Source organism: Cryptomeria japonica, chromosome 5 (assembly GCF_030272615.1).
Source record: "Cryptomeria japonica chromosome 5, Sugi_1.0, whole genome shotgun sequence".
Taxonomy (NCBI): Eukaryota; Viridiplantae; Streptophyta; class Pinopsida; order Cupressales; family Cupressaceae; genus Cryptomeria; species Cryptomeria japonica.
The window spans coordinates 201,115,249-201,128,736 of NC_081409.1; the positions used below are offsets into that span (position 1 = coordinate 201,115,249).

The following is a 13,488-nucleotide window of genomic DNA, read 5'->3' on the forward strand; positions in this document are numbered from 1 at the left end:
GATCCATGTAAGTGGATGTATAATTGATATGAAGATCGGTTAAATGGCCTACCAATTTTTATCATGCATTGCATAAATGTATGCAAAACATAGAGCTTTTTTTTTTTTTGAATTGACCTTCCACACCTTTTTGGCGTACCCATTGCACACTAAGGTGCAATTGCTAGTAATAATGGATTGATTGGGATGAGTCAATGTGTTTGCCTAGTCTCCTCTTTTTGTATGGTTGAATATTTTTGTAGTTTGAAAAACGTCTTCTAATTAATTTAGTTAATATCCTAGGATCACTTGTTTAACCTTTCTTTGACTATTTTGTATTTTGAAGATATTTTCATGTTAGAGTATAAGTGTTACAATAGAATTGTTCTTCTTATTAAAATAATAATAATTGGTCAGTTGAAATGAGTATTTGTGTTTGCCCAGTCTCCTCTTTTTTATGTGGCTGAATATTTTTTGAGAAGTTTGGTTTGTAACAATAACATAAAATCTCGAACACAATTGAACATTCTCTCAACAATATAAAATCTTATATACCATAATCTTGAGTGACAGTAAAAGTGATGTCAAAATAAAAATGGTCATCCTCCTAACATAATCATTGAATAGTTGAGATGAATATGTTTATGTGCTTGACCTACCCTGTCCTTTTATATGATCCAAAAAAAAAATTAAACATATACCTAAAAAAATTTCCTATAAACTTCTTTAAAAATATCATTTCCCTCAAGATACAACTAAAATTCTATAGTAGTATATATAGTATAATAGATCATAATCCTCCTATTGAAAGGAATAATTTCACAATATAAGTGGTCCCCAACTAATCTAATGTTTGGTTGAATGTAGATGAAATATAAATTAATAAAAGTTGACTCAAAAAATAGATAATTGAATCATAACAAATCATCGCATACTTTATAATTGTTATAAATTAAATTTAGAGAAGTTGAGAATAATCTTATCTTAGAGAAATGGATGATCTTTAGTGAAAGTTGGTACATAACCACCACCTTACGTAATCTCGTATGCATTAATTCTAATCCTTAATTTTTCATTTTTTGTGTGAATTCAAAACCATAATTTGGAGAATTGACCCAAGCAATTTTGTGATTTGTAGAAGTGAAGCTACAATTGATTAATGTTAAATTCAAATTTTGGCGCCAACATAACCATTCTCACAAGTGGCTACTTGTCAACTCCAAGCACAAAACATTTCACTGCCACCTTTAGAATTGTTTTCAAAAACTAGCTCTTATACATCTAAACATCTTAAATCTTAAGCATCTACAATCAACATTGAACATTCAAAGAACATATTTAAAGCATCATTACCACATAACTTGCTTTCATCAACATCTAGAACATTTTTGTTGCTAATTTCAATCTTTGTTCCAAACAATTAAATGTCCATCCAAGATTTTGATCATAGGAAAAGTAATCATTATTTAGTAAAGTTTCCAAAATGTTCTCCAACATTTTGAAGTAACTACAATGGACCTCAAACTTCAACACAAACAAAAAGATTAACAATAAAATTTAGCAAAGATTAAATATATGCACCAAAGTTCAAATTTGTAACTCTAAATCAAATCTATAATTTTCTACATTTATTTTAATATAATACTCCATAATTTATGACTCGATATTTTAATCTTTAAATTCTAAAGGTGGTCACATACTTAGTGCATTTTCATTACATAATTGTAGACATTACACATTTGTCGAGCATGTGAAAGTTAATATATTATGGTCTTTATAACAATGAAAGTGATTGTACAAGAAAAGTGATTTAGTACTTGCAATTTAATATATCATAGTTTCTATGTCAACAAAGTGATGTTATAATCGAAGTTTCCTTAGTATACTAGACTAAGCACAGTAAAGATATAGTATAATCAAAGAGATATGGAGGAATGTGTTCAAATGAAGTTGGTTCATATTTTCTCCATAGTGACATGGAGGATGTGGAGCACCAAGTAGCAGGGTGTGGAGCACCAAGTAGTAGTATACTTCAAGTGCATCCTTGATCATCTCCACTCTTGGAAACAATTCCAAGCTCGTCCCCATCAAGCGGTCGAATAAAATCCCAAGTTACTAAGAGTAAACCTCTCATCTAAAGCTAGTTTTAAATATTCAAGTTATTGTGAGGATGATGAACTTGAAAATCTAGTAGAGGTGTTTTCAAGACTTGTATAATTTTCCTTGTCCACATTGATGTTTGGTGTCTTATACTAGATAAGATTGGTATTGGATGTTGTTGCGCACTTAGCTTTCGATAGTGATAATATTATTAAGTTAAATGATAGTAAAAATATGTATGAACATATTGAATATCTCTAGTTTGATCATTTTTCAATTCTCTTATGGCTTTCTAGGAGTTTCACATTATCTATGGTCATAAGTTTTTCTTTCAATTGAGATTATGATATAACTTTTCAATAAAGATAAATTTTGAATGGATGATTTTCTCATATTAGATCTAATGACCCCAATGTTTCCAAGAATCTAATAAAAATAAAATTAATTGTTTTGAAGAATTTTTAAATATGTAATATATATAAATAAATAAGATTTTAAAGATATATAAATTATTGATTTAAGATATTAATAAGATAGGTTAATAATTTATGGATTAAGTAATTAAAATTATTCAAATAATTTATCAACAATAATAAAATGTTAATGAAATAAATATCTTTACTTTTTATTTCTAAGTCAAAGAAAATAATAATTCATAAAAAATGATAATACAAAAATAATATTATAACATATTTTAAATTCTTAAACAAAAATTATACCAACAAAATAATAATTCATAAAGATGATAATACAAAAATGATATTATAACATATTTTAACTTCGTGTGGATGCATTATATGTAACCACAAGGAATGCAGAATGGGGTTCTCCAGTATTTTTATTCTACCTTCTCTGTATTCGGAAGCACTTCTAGAGGTCATGCTTAGAGCTAAGGGTGTGGCTTAGGTGTATAGGAGAAAATCGAGTCAATGGTGAAATCAGATAGGACCGGGGTCTTCCTTCTGCTACCAAACCCTTGGTGGGGTATACGCACTCACGAGCAGTTTTAGATTAAGATGGCTGCGACATCACCCTTTTTTTTTTTGTTTTTTCCTGCTAAATGCAGGATGCTGAGGGGTGGAAGTGTACGACAACCTTTTTGGTTTTTTATATTATTAGTTGTGATAGGTGAGTTAGTGGGGTTTGGACCTTGGGGCAGGATGATGGATATTTTTTTCCCGGTTTGGTACTATAAAAATATTATATTTAAGAGATTAAGATCTAAAAGAGCCCTCAATTTAATGATTGAAATATATAATTATATATATTATTATTTTTATCACGAGAAGTTCTAGTCTGGTGTGAGTTAGGTGAGGTTGGAAAGTTCAAATCTGCAAGTATAGTAGTCATTCAAGGGTACAAAGCTTATGAGTTCATTGGTCCACTAAAGATTTGGAGCATTAAGTCATTAGTATGAACACCAATAATATCAATGCAAAGGTCCGTATTTGTGAGCACAATAAATCAACAAAGATAGAGTATCTATGATCACAATACTACACTTTAATTATCACACTATGTCATAAACAGTTTAATAATTTATATGTTTAATATTAATTATATTCTAAAAAATATTAATAAATTAATAATATATTATATATTTCTTATAAATAGGGTAAGAAAGGGGAAAAAGTGAGGCACTTAGTTTCTTAAAAATTTAATTTGATGGTGATTTGATAAGTTTTTTTTAGGTAGGCGAGTGTTGGTGACTTTATTAAAGATGCTCTACAACAATTTATCAGAGGAGCTTACTCTTCTTAGAAATAAAATGTGATAACAAAGTTGAATTGGAGGAATTGCTTAAAGGGATTGAGTGCAAGTGATTGTAGAAGAGGACACTTTAATTATTGCAAGTCCAAATAAGCTATGGTGAATTGAAAATTAGATAATGGCATATCAAAAGTTAATATTTAATAATAATTTTGAAAGGATTTTCAAATATCATTATTATAGAGAATGTAATAAAGGTATTGATTTTCTAATTAATATTAAAATTATCAATACCCCTAAATGTTAGTGAGGCAACACTCAATCTCCAAATGTGTGGAGATGAACTCCTTTCAATTCTTAATCTAGATAGTCCTTATAAATCAAGGAAAATTTAATTGAATTTGAATTCTTATTTTAAGGGGTTGCATAGCCTATAAAGCAGTTGGACACAATTTATTACCCTTGCCATGAGGTAATTTATGCATTGTTTGATAACAATTATGATGCATCAAGGTAGTATCTTGCTTATGTGGAGTGGCAAAAATAAAGATTAGGATATTGGATCAATCAAAGGCTTCAGTTTTTTCATGTGATATGGATTATTTTTGGCAACCAAATGAACCTTTAATTTATTTTGCACAAGTTGTTTTAGGTTCAGCTTATGTTGCAAACAAAGAATGCAACAACACCTAATCTCGAAGAGGTTCGTTGTATGAGGCAACCATGTCTCCAGAGAATTGAGTAAAAAAATTTAATCTCTAATTTAGACACATTAAAATCCTCAAATTTGGCTTTAGAATTTCATTGATTTTTAGAACCCATATTTCAATATAGCTAACATCGACATTTTGGATCACAATCTATGACCTGATATTATGATGAAAAAAAATAAAATCAACTATAAACTCATCCTTCCTTCTCCAACCTTCATTTTTGTCATCCTCAAATAAGATCGACTATAGACCCATCCTTTCCTCTCCAACCTTCATTTTTCGTCATTTTCAAAATAGATAAAAAAATGTAACTCCAAATATTGATAAATATTTTTTACATAATTATATTTAATAAATATCATTAATCATTATTATAAACTATACAAATATTAATAACTATTAATCATATAGATAACTTACGAGGAAATGGGTAACAAGTCAAACTAAGGTTGGGGTCCCATGGAGGGGGGCTTCCTAAAAAATAGAGCTGGAGCTGCTGAGATATTTTAGGAAAATTTTAAAGCTGGCAGTTTCATGAATTCTGTAGTGTAGTTTAGATTTAAAATTTAAGCTCCAAAATTTAAGGACGCTGGTGGTCTCATGAATATAATATCTTTGTATGTGCATAATAAAAACGAGTAAAAATAATTCATTTCCCTCCAACTAATTTTTTAATAGAAATTAAACTTCAATGTTTGACAAATGGTAGATAACATCCTTAAGCTGATGGGCAATTTTTAGCCCCACCCCTTTTCCACCTGCTCAAATTTTTAGGCCTAAAAAGTAGGGGCTTCTTTTTTTTTGAAAAAGATTCCAAATAATCCCCATGCAAAAACAAATTTATTCATGGGACCACCTCTTCCCCTCTTCCCCATGAGACCCTTGCCTGATCCTAATCCAAAAGTATATGACAGTTCTTTTAATTAATATTCCGACCTCGGACATCTTCGAGCATGCTCTATACGTCCACGTTCAGATCCTTAATGGCATCTTACATCGACGACAAAGGTATCAATGATTTACGATAAAGCTTACAAACTTGAAGAGTCCAAATTCATTTTTAAAGATGACAATTAATTGTGAGGACTAGGTGGTACATTAAGGATGCTTTTATTTCTTTCACCCTCTTGATTGTTCTGCAAAAGGTTCACGCAAGTCAACCATGCTTTAATTCATGGTATAACCGTATAAGGCAGAAATGGTCTGCTTTCTCGAACAGGAGCCGTTAGTCGTCGAATTCACTTTAATTGTCCGGATTTGTCGAAAAGCATTTATATCTCGATAGTCATTCGCAGGAGTCATGTACAGCGGATAAAACGTGTCAATTTATTTGAGCGTGGAATCTATCAAAATTAAGTTTGCTATGGGAAGGCAGTACTACGGTGGATTGGCGAGGTTGGGTTTAAGCTTAATTTCAATCATGGAATCTTATATATAGAGGAGAGGATTCAGTAGTTGAGCAAATTTACTTTCGGAATCTTTCAAATTATATGTGATAATTTTGATTCGCTTTCAATTGTTTACAACAGTTTATTGGGTGAGACCCCTACACGAAAAAAAACTATCCAAAACAGGTAGACTAGTAGTCGTGCATTAAGTTATAATAGTTATGTATTAAAGCATGTTTTATTGATGTGTCAATGTGGCATCACATGATTAATTGCTTTTTAGATCTACCAATACATTTCATCCAATTATGTGTACAAATGATCAACACAGACAAATTTGAAGTCACAACTACTACTGCTATACTGTTAAAAATATTAGGGAGTAACTCAACAAATGTTATCACAACTATTGGAACATGCTCAGCTACTAGATCCCCTCCCCTACATAGTCATGAAATAAAACATAAAAATATTATCCAGTGGTAAACAATATAATATGTATATTTTTTAAAATAAAGCATACAAATATTTAATATGATAGGAGGAATAAAAAGCATATATGTTGTTACAGACATGCAACAGCAGTATCACGACTGCAACAAGGGAAGACTCAGAATGATTAGAACATTTAACAGCGGGCAATTGAAGAGAAGGTGCCTTAAACAGCAGCAGGCACAACGGAAAAAGGTGCCAAAATGTCAAATTAGAGTCTAGCTTTACCATCTACCTTTTATCATCACACCACTGTATGGTTCACAAATTACGGCAACCTCTTGTTTTACACCTGATTTTGGTACTGTCATAAATGTAATGTCTTAACGCTCAATTTGCACTATTTTGTGTATAAGCTGACACAAAATCCAAAACCTGTCAGCCATCAACTTATTACAGTCCTAAACGGTCCAGACCAACTCTCTTTGCAACTATCCATCTACCTTGGACTATATTGCTGCCACGGATCAGTCCCTTAGACAGGACTGCACCTGTGGCCTATTCCTCTCAATTCAAATCTCTTTTCTCACTTTCCCAAGCCAACCCTTTCAGACCAACATGATTGTTACCCGTCAGCTTGCACACCAAATACCTCAAATTGAACACCTAGGATCTTATCATTCACATCACATCTTGCATCTATATGGTCCCCCAATCTTATTCATTGGCAACAGGGTCTTAACTGCTAACAAATAAGTAAACAAGATTTCCTTCTGCGTTTAGCAGGCTCCAAAAGGTGCTTTTCAGCACCACCAAGTTTCAAACACGACTTTAAGCGCATGCAAACAAACTTGCAGGACCAGAAGACATTGCTCCACCAATATGATTAATCTTCACTAGGAAGACCAGAATGCATGCACAGCCTCGTCCAAAAGAAGAGTAGAGTCCTTGAGCAGGTTTGTAGCAGCTAAACCATTGTTTATCCAACCGCAAACCTTTGGTACTGATCGTTGAGTACAGACAACAGCAAAAGTCAACCGGCTACATCCAATTGATGAATCAGACTAAGGGCGTCCAACCCTCTTCTCTCCTTTGATCATTTCAGTAGTCATCTAGCTCCAATCTTTGGAGCCTGACTCTATTTAGACTTGGATAATAACCGTGGGTGATTTATATTTTCCCAACAGTACTATATTGATTCTCCCAACTCCAATGGATGGTTAAAATAACTGTCAAATTAGATATGCTGGTATATGACTCTTGATTTTTGTAGGTAAGAGAAAGACACCAGAAATTTTCCATTTGTTGTATCATTACCCTGGCTTAGGGATACCTTTTACGAATAGAAAGTTTTCGCTTTAAGATTTTGCTTGATTATCGGTCCAGTAATGGGACCCCAAATGTCAGAAACTGAACAAACAATGCAGTCTGATCTCAAAAAATATTGAAGATTCCATAGGGTTGGGTGGAAAGTTATGTTAAATGGGAATTAGTCAACCTGTCAATTACCTGTTCACACTCTTCTTTTCCTAATCAAATACTATTCACAGGACTTTTAGACATGTCCTTTACATGTTCCCCCCCTTTGCAAACGTCCCCATACCCTGTGGAAAGAGTCCATTAGCAGTTTGGCTTGCTTTCCAGTTTGCAAGAAGACAAGTATCAAATCCATGAAGTTGATTAAAAGAAAAGGTTAATGCATAGAAACTGAGGATGTGTCTTATTAATAAACTTTGTTTGTCTCTTCAATAAACCCTATGTCCTTGAAAATTATCTTCAAAAGGAGCTCACAAAATCTTGAAAAGTTTAAGTACTATTGTAAATGTATTAACTAACATGAGTAGATTTCCACAATCCATATGATTAATGCTGTATGCTTCTGGATTCGATTGTGTGACCAACAATCGAATCCAGAAGCATTCACCATTAATGTATTAACTATTTAAGCGTATTCATGATGATCCCCAATACAAGCTGCAATTCATCTTTTGAAAGTTGCTTGTGACCAACAGTTGATTAAGAAGTAATTGATGGTTGGATGATTCTTGTTGGCAGGCATTAAGATCAAGATGTTTGCTGCATTATTGAATTGTTGTTTTGACTTTGAAAGCATAATATAGCACAAGGTCCATATGGCTGTGGACATTGGAGATGGTACCGAATAGATGAATCTTTTTAATTGGAAAAATTAAGAGCTTTAGACTGTTTATTGAAGCAGTTGGCTGCTTTTAACAGTGAAATTTTCTTTCCTTGACCTTATAAACTCCTGTACATTGGTTCACAATAGGGCATGGTAATGGTAGACAAACTGCGAATACATACATGAGATGTTTGTTATTTATAGATTTTGTATTGGCGGACCCAGTAAAAACAGCAGTATCAGTGTAAAAGAGGCCAGCAAGAGCAAAAGGTTTTTTCAAATCTAGAGAACCATCAATGTGCACGTTCTGAACATGTTTCCCTAAGTCAGCATCCCATTTTGAGATCATATCTTCTCATTTTCAAGAATCATTATAATTCCATTAGTTTTAACCTAAATATCAAGAGGTTTTATGCAGATAAGAGACCCAATTTCTACATTCACTTGCAATTAAGAGTACTTATTCTCCATTTTCATTTAGGTCGAAAAATGAAAAAGTGAAAAAAATAGAAAACCATGTAGTCGTTGGCTCAAATCTTCATATACTTCCAGGACTTTATTTTCCTGATGGTTGTTAAAACCAGTCTTTTACCCAGAAAAGAAAGGAATTTTGAGGAGAAATATAGAAAGGAACAAGCTGAAGAAATTTATGATTAACACAAATTAATCTTACTATCTACAAGAGCGCCATTGGGTAATTGAAATCAGGGGAAGAACCATGTGAAGTTTCTGAGAGGGGCCACAAAAGATTATAGGGAAGATAAGTAACATCTTAAAATCAACCACAATGATGGTATAACACTAATCTACATGCCTATTTGTTTAAACATAGACAGAAAAATGTTTATAAACATAATATCTTGTTTACTGGTTCCCATCATCAATTGCAATTATTTTTAGTAGAGACGAATTCTTGAAAAGAAAGCCCATATCCTACTCTGCATGCACGATTCATATAAACTACATTTGCTGCCCTTGGAGAACTCACCACCTGGAGTCAAAGAGTTCAGAACTCTGTTCACTTCCTCTGACTGACAACAAGCACTTAAACTTAATTTAATACTGCTAATTTGTTTTCAGAATTATGTAAGCTTTACCATAAACTTTTCTGATTTTCCAATCCTTTGGTTTGCTGCAGGAGTAAGATTACAAACAAATAACTACGCTGAAGCTATGGCTAGGGGCAGAGGAATATACTTTAACACGCAATATAGAATCTCCTCACTCATCACTGGCACCCGTCCACTTATTTTAGCCTCACTGTTTAAGCCAAGATATACGGGAGCTCCATATCAACAGAAAATGGTAAGTCTGATCTGAATTATTGGCTACATCGACTAAAAGTGTAAAAGTCTTATGCCGGGGAAATTTAGTTCAAATAATAATCAAATTTTTGGAATGGACGAGCAGTATCCAAGTACAAGGAATGGATAATGTTATCATAATCAAGAGCAGTTGTGGATAGGCAGGATAGATCTGATTATCAGTGTAACTCCTTTTATAAATAAACGTATATGCATTATATTCAGATGCTCAGTGGAGCATCAGCCAATTAAATCAGTAGATTGTAAGTATAAATTTGCAAAAGGAGTGGACTGCAAAGCTGTAAGCAGTCCCTTGATCTTCTAAATGGTTCACAGCTCACTTATTAATTTGGACGGTAAGGATGGTGGCCATGGTAATGGCAACTTATTGGAGCTTGATGGCATAATCAAGTAGCTCTGCAAATATGGCAATTTCAAGTACACCCTGTAGGTTTTGAAGTGGCCATACTAGAGGATTTCAATGTGTTTGTATTTGCTCTCTAAGAACTAATGGTTAAATTTCATGGCATAGCCAAGTGCTTAAACATATTTTAAAGATCTTCCTGAGAATGAAAAGAACCAAAAACTATATGGTGCAATTCTGATAAAAGACAAAGTTACTGAAAAGCCAGAGGGGCTTGAGTTTGTGATTCAGGGACAGATTTTGGCTTTAAAGAAGCTTCCAAACAATAGTATGATGACTCTATTTGAAGATGGGTCAGCCAAAAAAAGTGTTGCTGGTAATACCAAAAAAAAGAAAGCTAGATAGTACAATCACCGAAAACTTAGTAATGACATTAGGATGAACAGATGATAGTGGATTCATTTGGTCCATTTGAGGTAACCTGTCAGCTATTTATTTTTAAATGGGCTATATTTCAAGAATAGAGGATGTTATGAAGGAACTGAGGGAATGATTACACAAAAAGAAATTGGTATGCTTATAAGTTCTTATTATCATGTATTCTAACCTTGGTAATGAAGTTGAAGTTTTACAAGTTATGGCAGAAGTTAAGAAAGCCACATTTGTGAGTACTTCATTGGTAATGCTTGGTTCAACTTAAGAAGCTGTGAAGATTACAATGGATCAAGCTATGATACCAGAGTGCCAAAAATATTAATTGGTTCTTATATAACTAAAGGAGTGATTAAAAATACAGAATCGCTTCACCAATGCTGGCTGCATGTAATCTTAATTAAAATTGGATACCTTCTAAGGGGTAACAGACGTTGGAGGCATACAAGGATCATAATTCAAATCAGAAGCAGTTCCATGGATAAGAGGATATGGATTGTTGTCACTGTCCTGAGACATGTACAAATTTTGAAAGGATATAAGAGGCGTGGAAATTATTTGACTAAATGCAGATTGCAGATGTGGCTCATGAAATGCAATGAATTCAGGACATGCACACAATGGGGAACTTGAGGAATCTCTGAGAGTCTAATAAACTGTAATCTTTGCGGTATATGTACAAAATAGACTTCCTGAAATAGCGTTGGTGATTTGTAAACAAATGCAATTGACAGGTGTGACACCAAACTGAACAACCTTTGCCCGAATCTTCCGAGGGTGTGCCAAAATTGGAGTTTTGGAACCGCATATGAAGATCCATCAAATAGCAACTGACACGGGATTTTTTTCAGATGTATAAAAGCCTTGGTTATTTTTAAGTAATGCACTTGGAAAGAGTTAAGTCAAATACTATCAACCTTTGCCAGAGAATTTGGGATCTACTCGATAGCAGGATATATGGAGGAAGCAGAGGGGCGCAGAGGAATATAGAAATTGCTTTGCTCTGAACAATGCTGAAATTGTTCATGACCAATCTTCATTAGAAATCATGCTTGCTTCGTTTCGCTTTTTTGGAATTGATGTGACTGGTATTCCCACATTTTAGTTGTTATATCTTGTTTGACTTACAACATGCGGTAATTTTGTAGTGAAGAGAATTTTCTTTGTTCCTTCTCTGGGGTAAGAGTTTTAGGCCTGACTGAAGATTTTTGTTTAAATCTCTTATCTTGAATAGAATCTTTGGTCTGGACTTCAGCTTTTACATGCTGCAAATTTGGTATTAAATGTTCCTATGAGTTAGACATCTGACCATCTCCTTTGGTAGGCAGGCAGAAGACCGAATTATACTGTCTTCTTTTTTGTTTTGTTGAAGTAATAACGCAAACCTTTCTTTTTTATTTGTTAATGGAAAAACAAAAAAATAAGTATGCCCGTACAAGGATGATCTGGGGCGATATACACACCTGGTTCTTAGCCCTATGTAAGTCTTTTAAAAGTGAGTTCTTAGCCCTAAGTAAGTCTTTTAAAAGTGAGTTCTTAGCCCTATGTCGACAAAACTGTTCTAATCTCATGATCTGTGGCGACATATACACCTTGCATGCCTGACTCCCACTCATATTGATACTGTGAGATTCAGTTTTGAGTTTTAATCTCAGGGTGTGGTGTTTCATGCACTTTGCATGCTTCAATCCCGTTAATAAAGTCCAGTCAGAACAGTATTTAGATCTGAGATTTAATCTCGGGGCGTAGTGTTTAAATGCAATTAGCATGCTTTATTCCCGCTAGTACAATACAAAGTCCAGTCTGCGAGTATCTAGTTCTGACTTCTAAGTTTTAATCTCAGTTCTACCTAGTGTTTAAATGCACTTTGCATTCTTTATTCCCGCTAGTACAATACAGAGTCCTTAAAACTGAGTTCCTTACTGAAAGGCCAGGATAGTCTTTCTACTGAGGAAACAAATTCACAAGTATTTCATCTAACTTCTGAATTAAATCTTACCACTTTGCAATGTAAAATTGTCATATCTTTTAAAAAGCGGCGAAATTTGCTGAAAAACAAAGCAAAGCAAGAGGCCACGAAAAATCAGTAACTTGTAAGTTCGACTTAATATTGTGACTCGCAATGCCAAATTGTTGAAAATACCAGACAAATAGAAGAAGAAGACAGCATTTAATTAAAAAGGGGGGCAAAAAACCATTGATTGCGTCATAACGGAATAAAACAAACAACGGAATCTAAAATACCTCTGAGATGAAAGACTCAAATGGAGGCTTGCCGATATCCTTATGCAGAGCCTCCGCAATCTCATCCTGATTTTCATCAACAAGCTTCACAATCTGCTTAAGCTGACCAATTCTCCACTCATAAGGCCGCGTCCGACCCGACGCAAAGCTCTCCCTCAGCTCTCTCACTGTACAAGCTGCGTCCAGCGACATCTTATGCCAAACCTTCCAGTACGCACAAACAGGGGAAAAAACCAGAGAATATCTGGGGATCGAACGGGAGCCAAACAATTCAGGAAAAGAGATTATCTCTACAACATTATGCAAAGCGGGGTTTCTTAAATTGTTTTTTTAATTTTCGGTACAACTGTCCGCTTTTTTCTATTTTTCCACGATCACACTCAAAATAATCGATGTACATTATCTTGCGATTGGAAGTCAGTGTTGAGATGATCGATAATTACAAACGACGACGTTCCCCAGTTTTCTTCGAGTTTGCTGGCAGGTGTTTAACTTTTGGCGGTTCACAAAGGAGATAAAATAACGGAAAAAATGGAACGTGTAGATTCATTCCCGAGACCTTGGAGTACATGTACACCGTCCCGTACAAGAGACATTTGAGGCAGTTTAGGCAAACAACTTATCACTGCTTAAGATTTGTCGGTATTGAAAAAGTAGAATGATTAAACAAGTCGAAATTATT

The 13,488-nt window shown here is 33.8% G+C and overlaps 1 protein-coding gene across 1 annotated transcript in view; it reads right to left on the bottom strand.

Moving 5' to 3' along the window:
- Window positions 1-13,222, bottom strand: part of LOC131072823 (aldehyde dehydrogenase family 3 member H1) — a 52,444-nt gene extending 39,222 nt beyond the window's left edge. The window contains exon 1 of the mRNA XM_059221338.1: window positions 12,807-13,222. Coding sequence (XP_059077321.1) covers window positions 12,807-12,998 — 192 coding nt within the window. The 5' untranslated portion in view covers window positions 12,999-13,222. The remainder of the gene's footprint in view (window positions 1-12,806) is intronic.
- Between the last annotated feature and the right edge of the window lie 266 nt (window positions 13,223-13,488).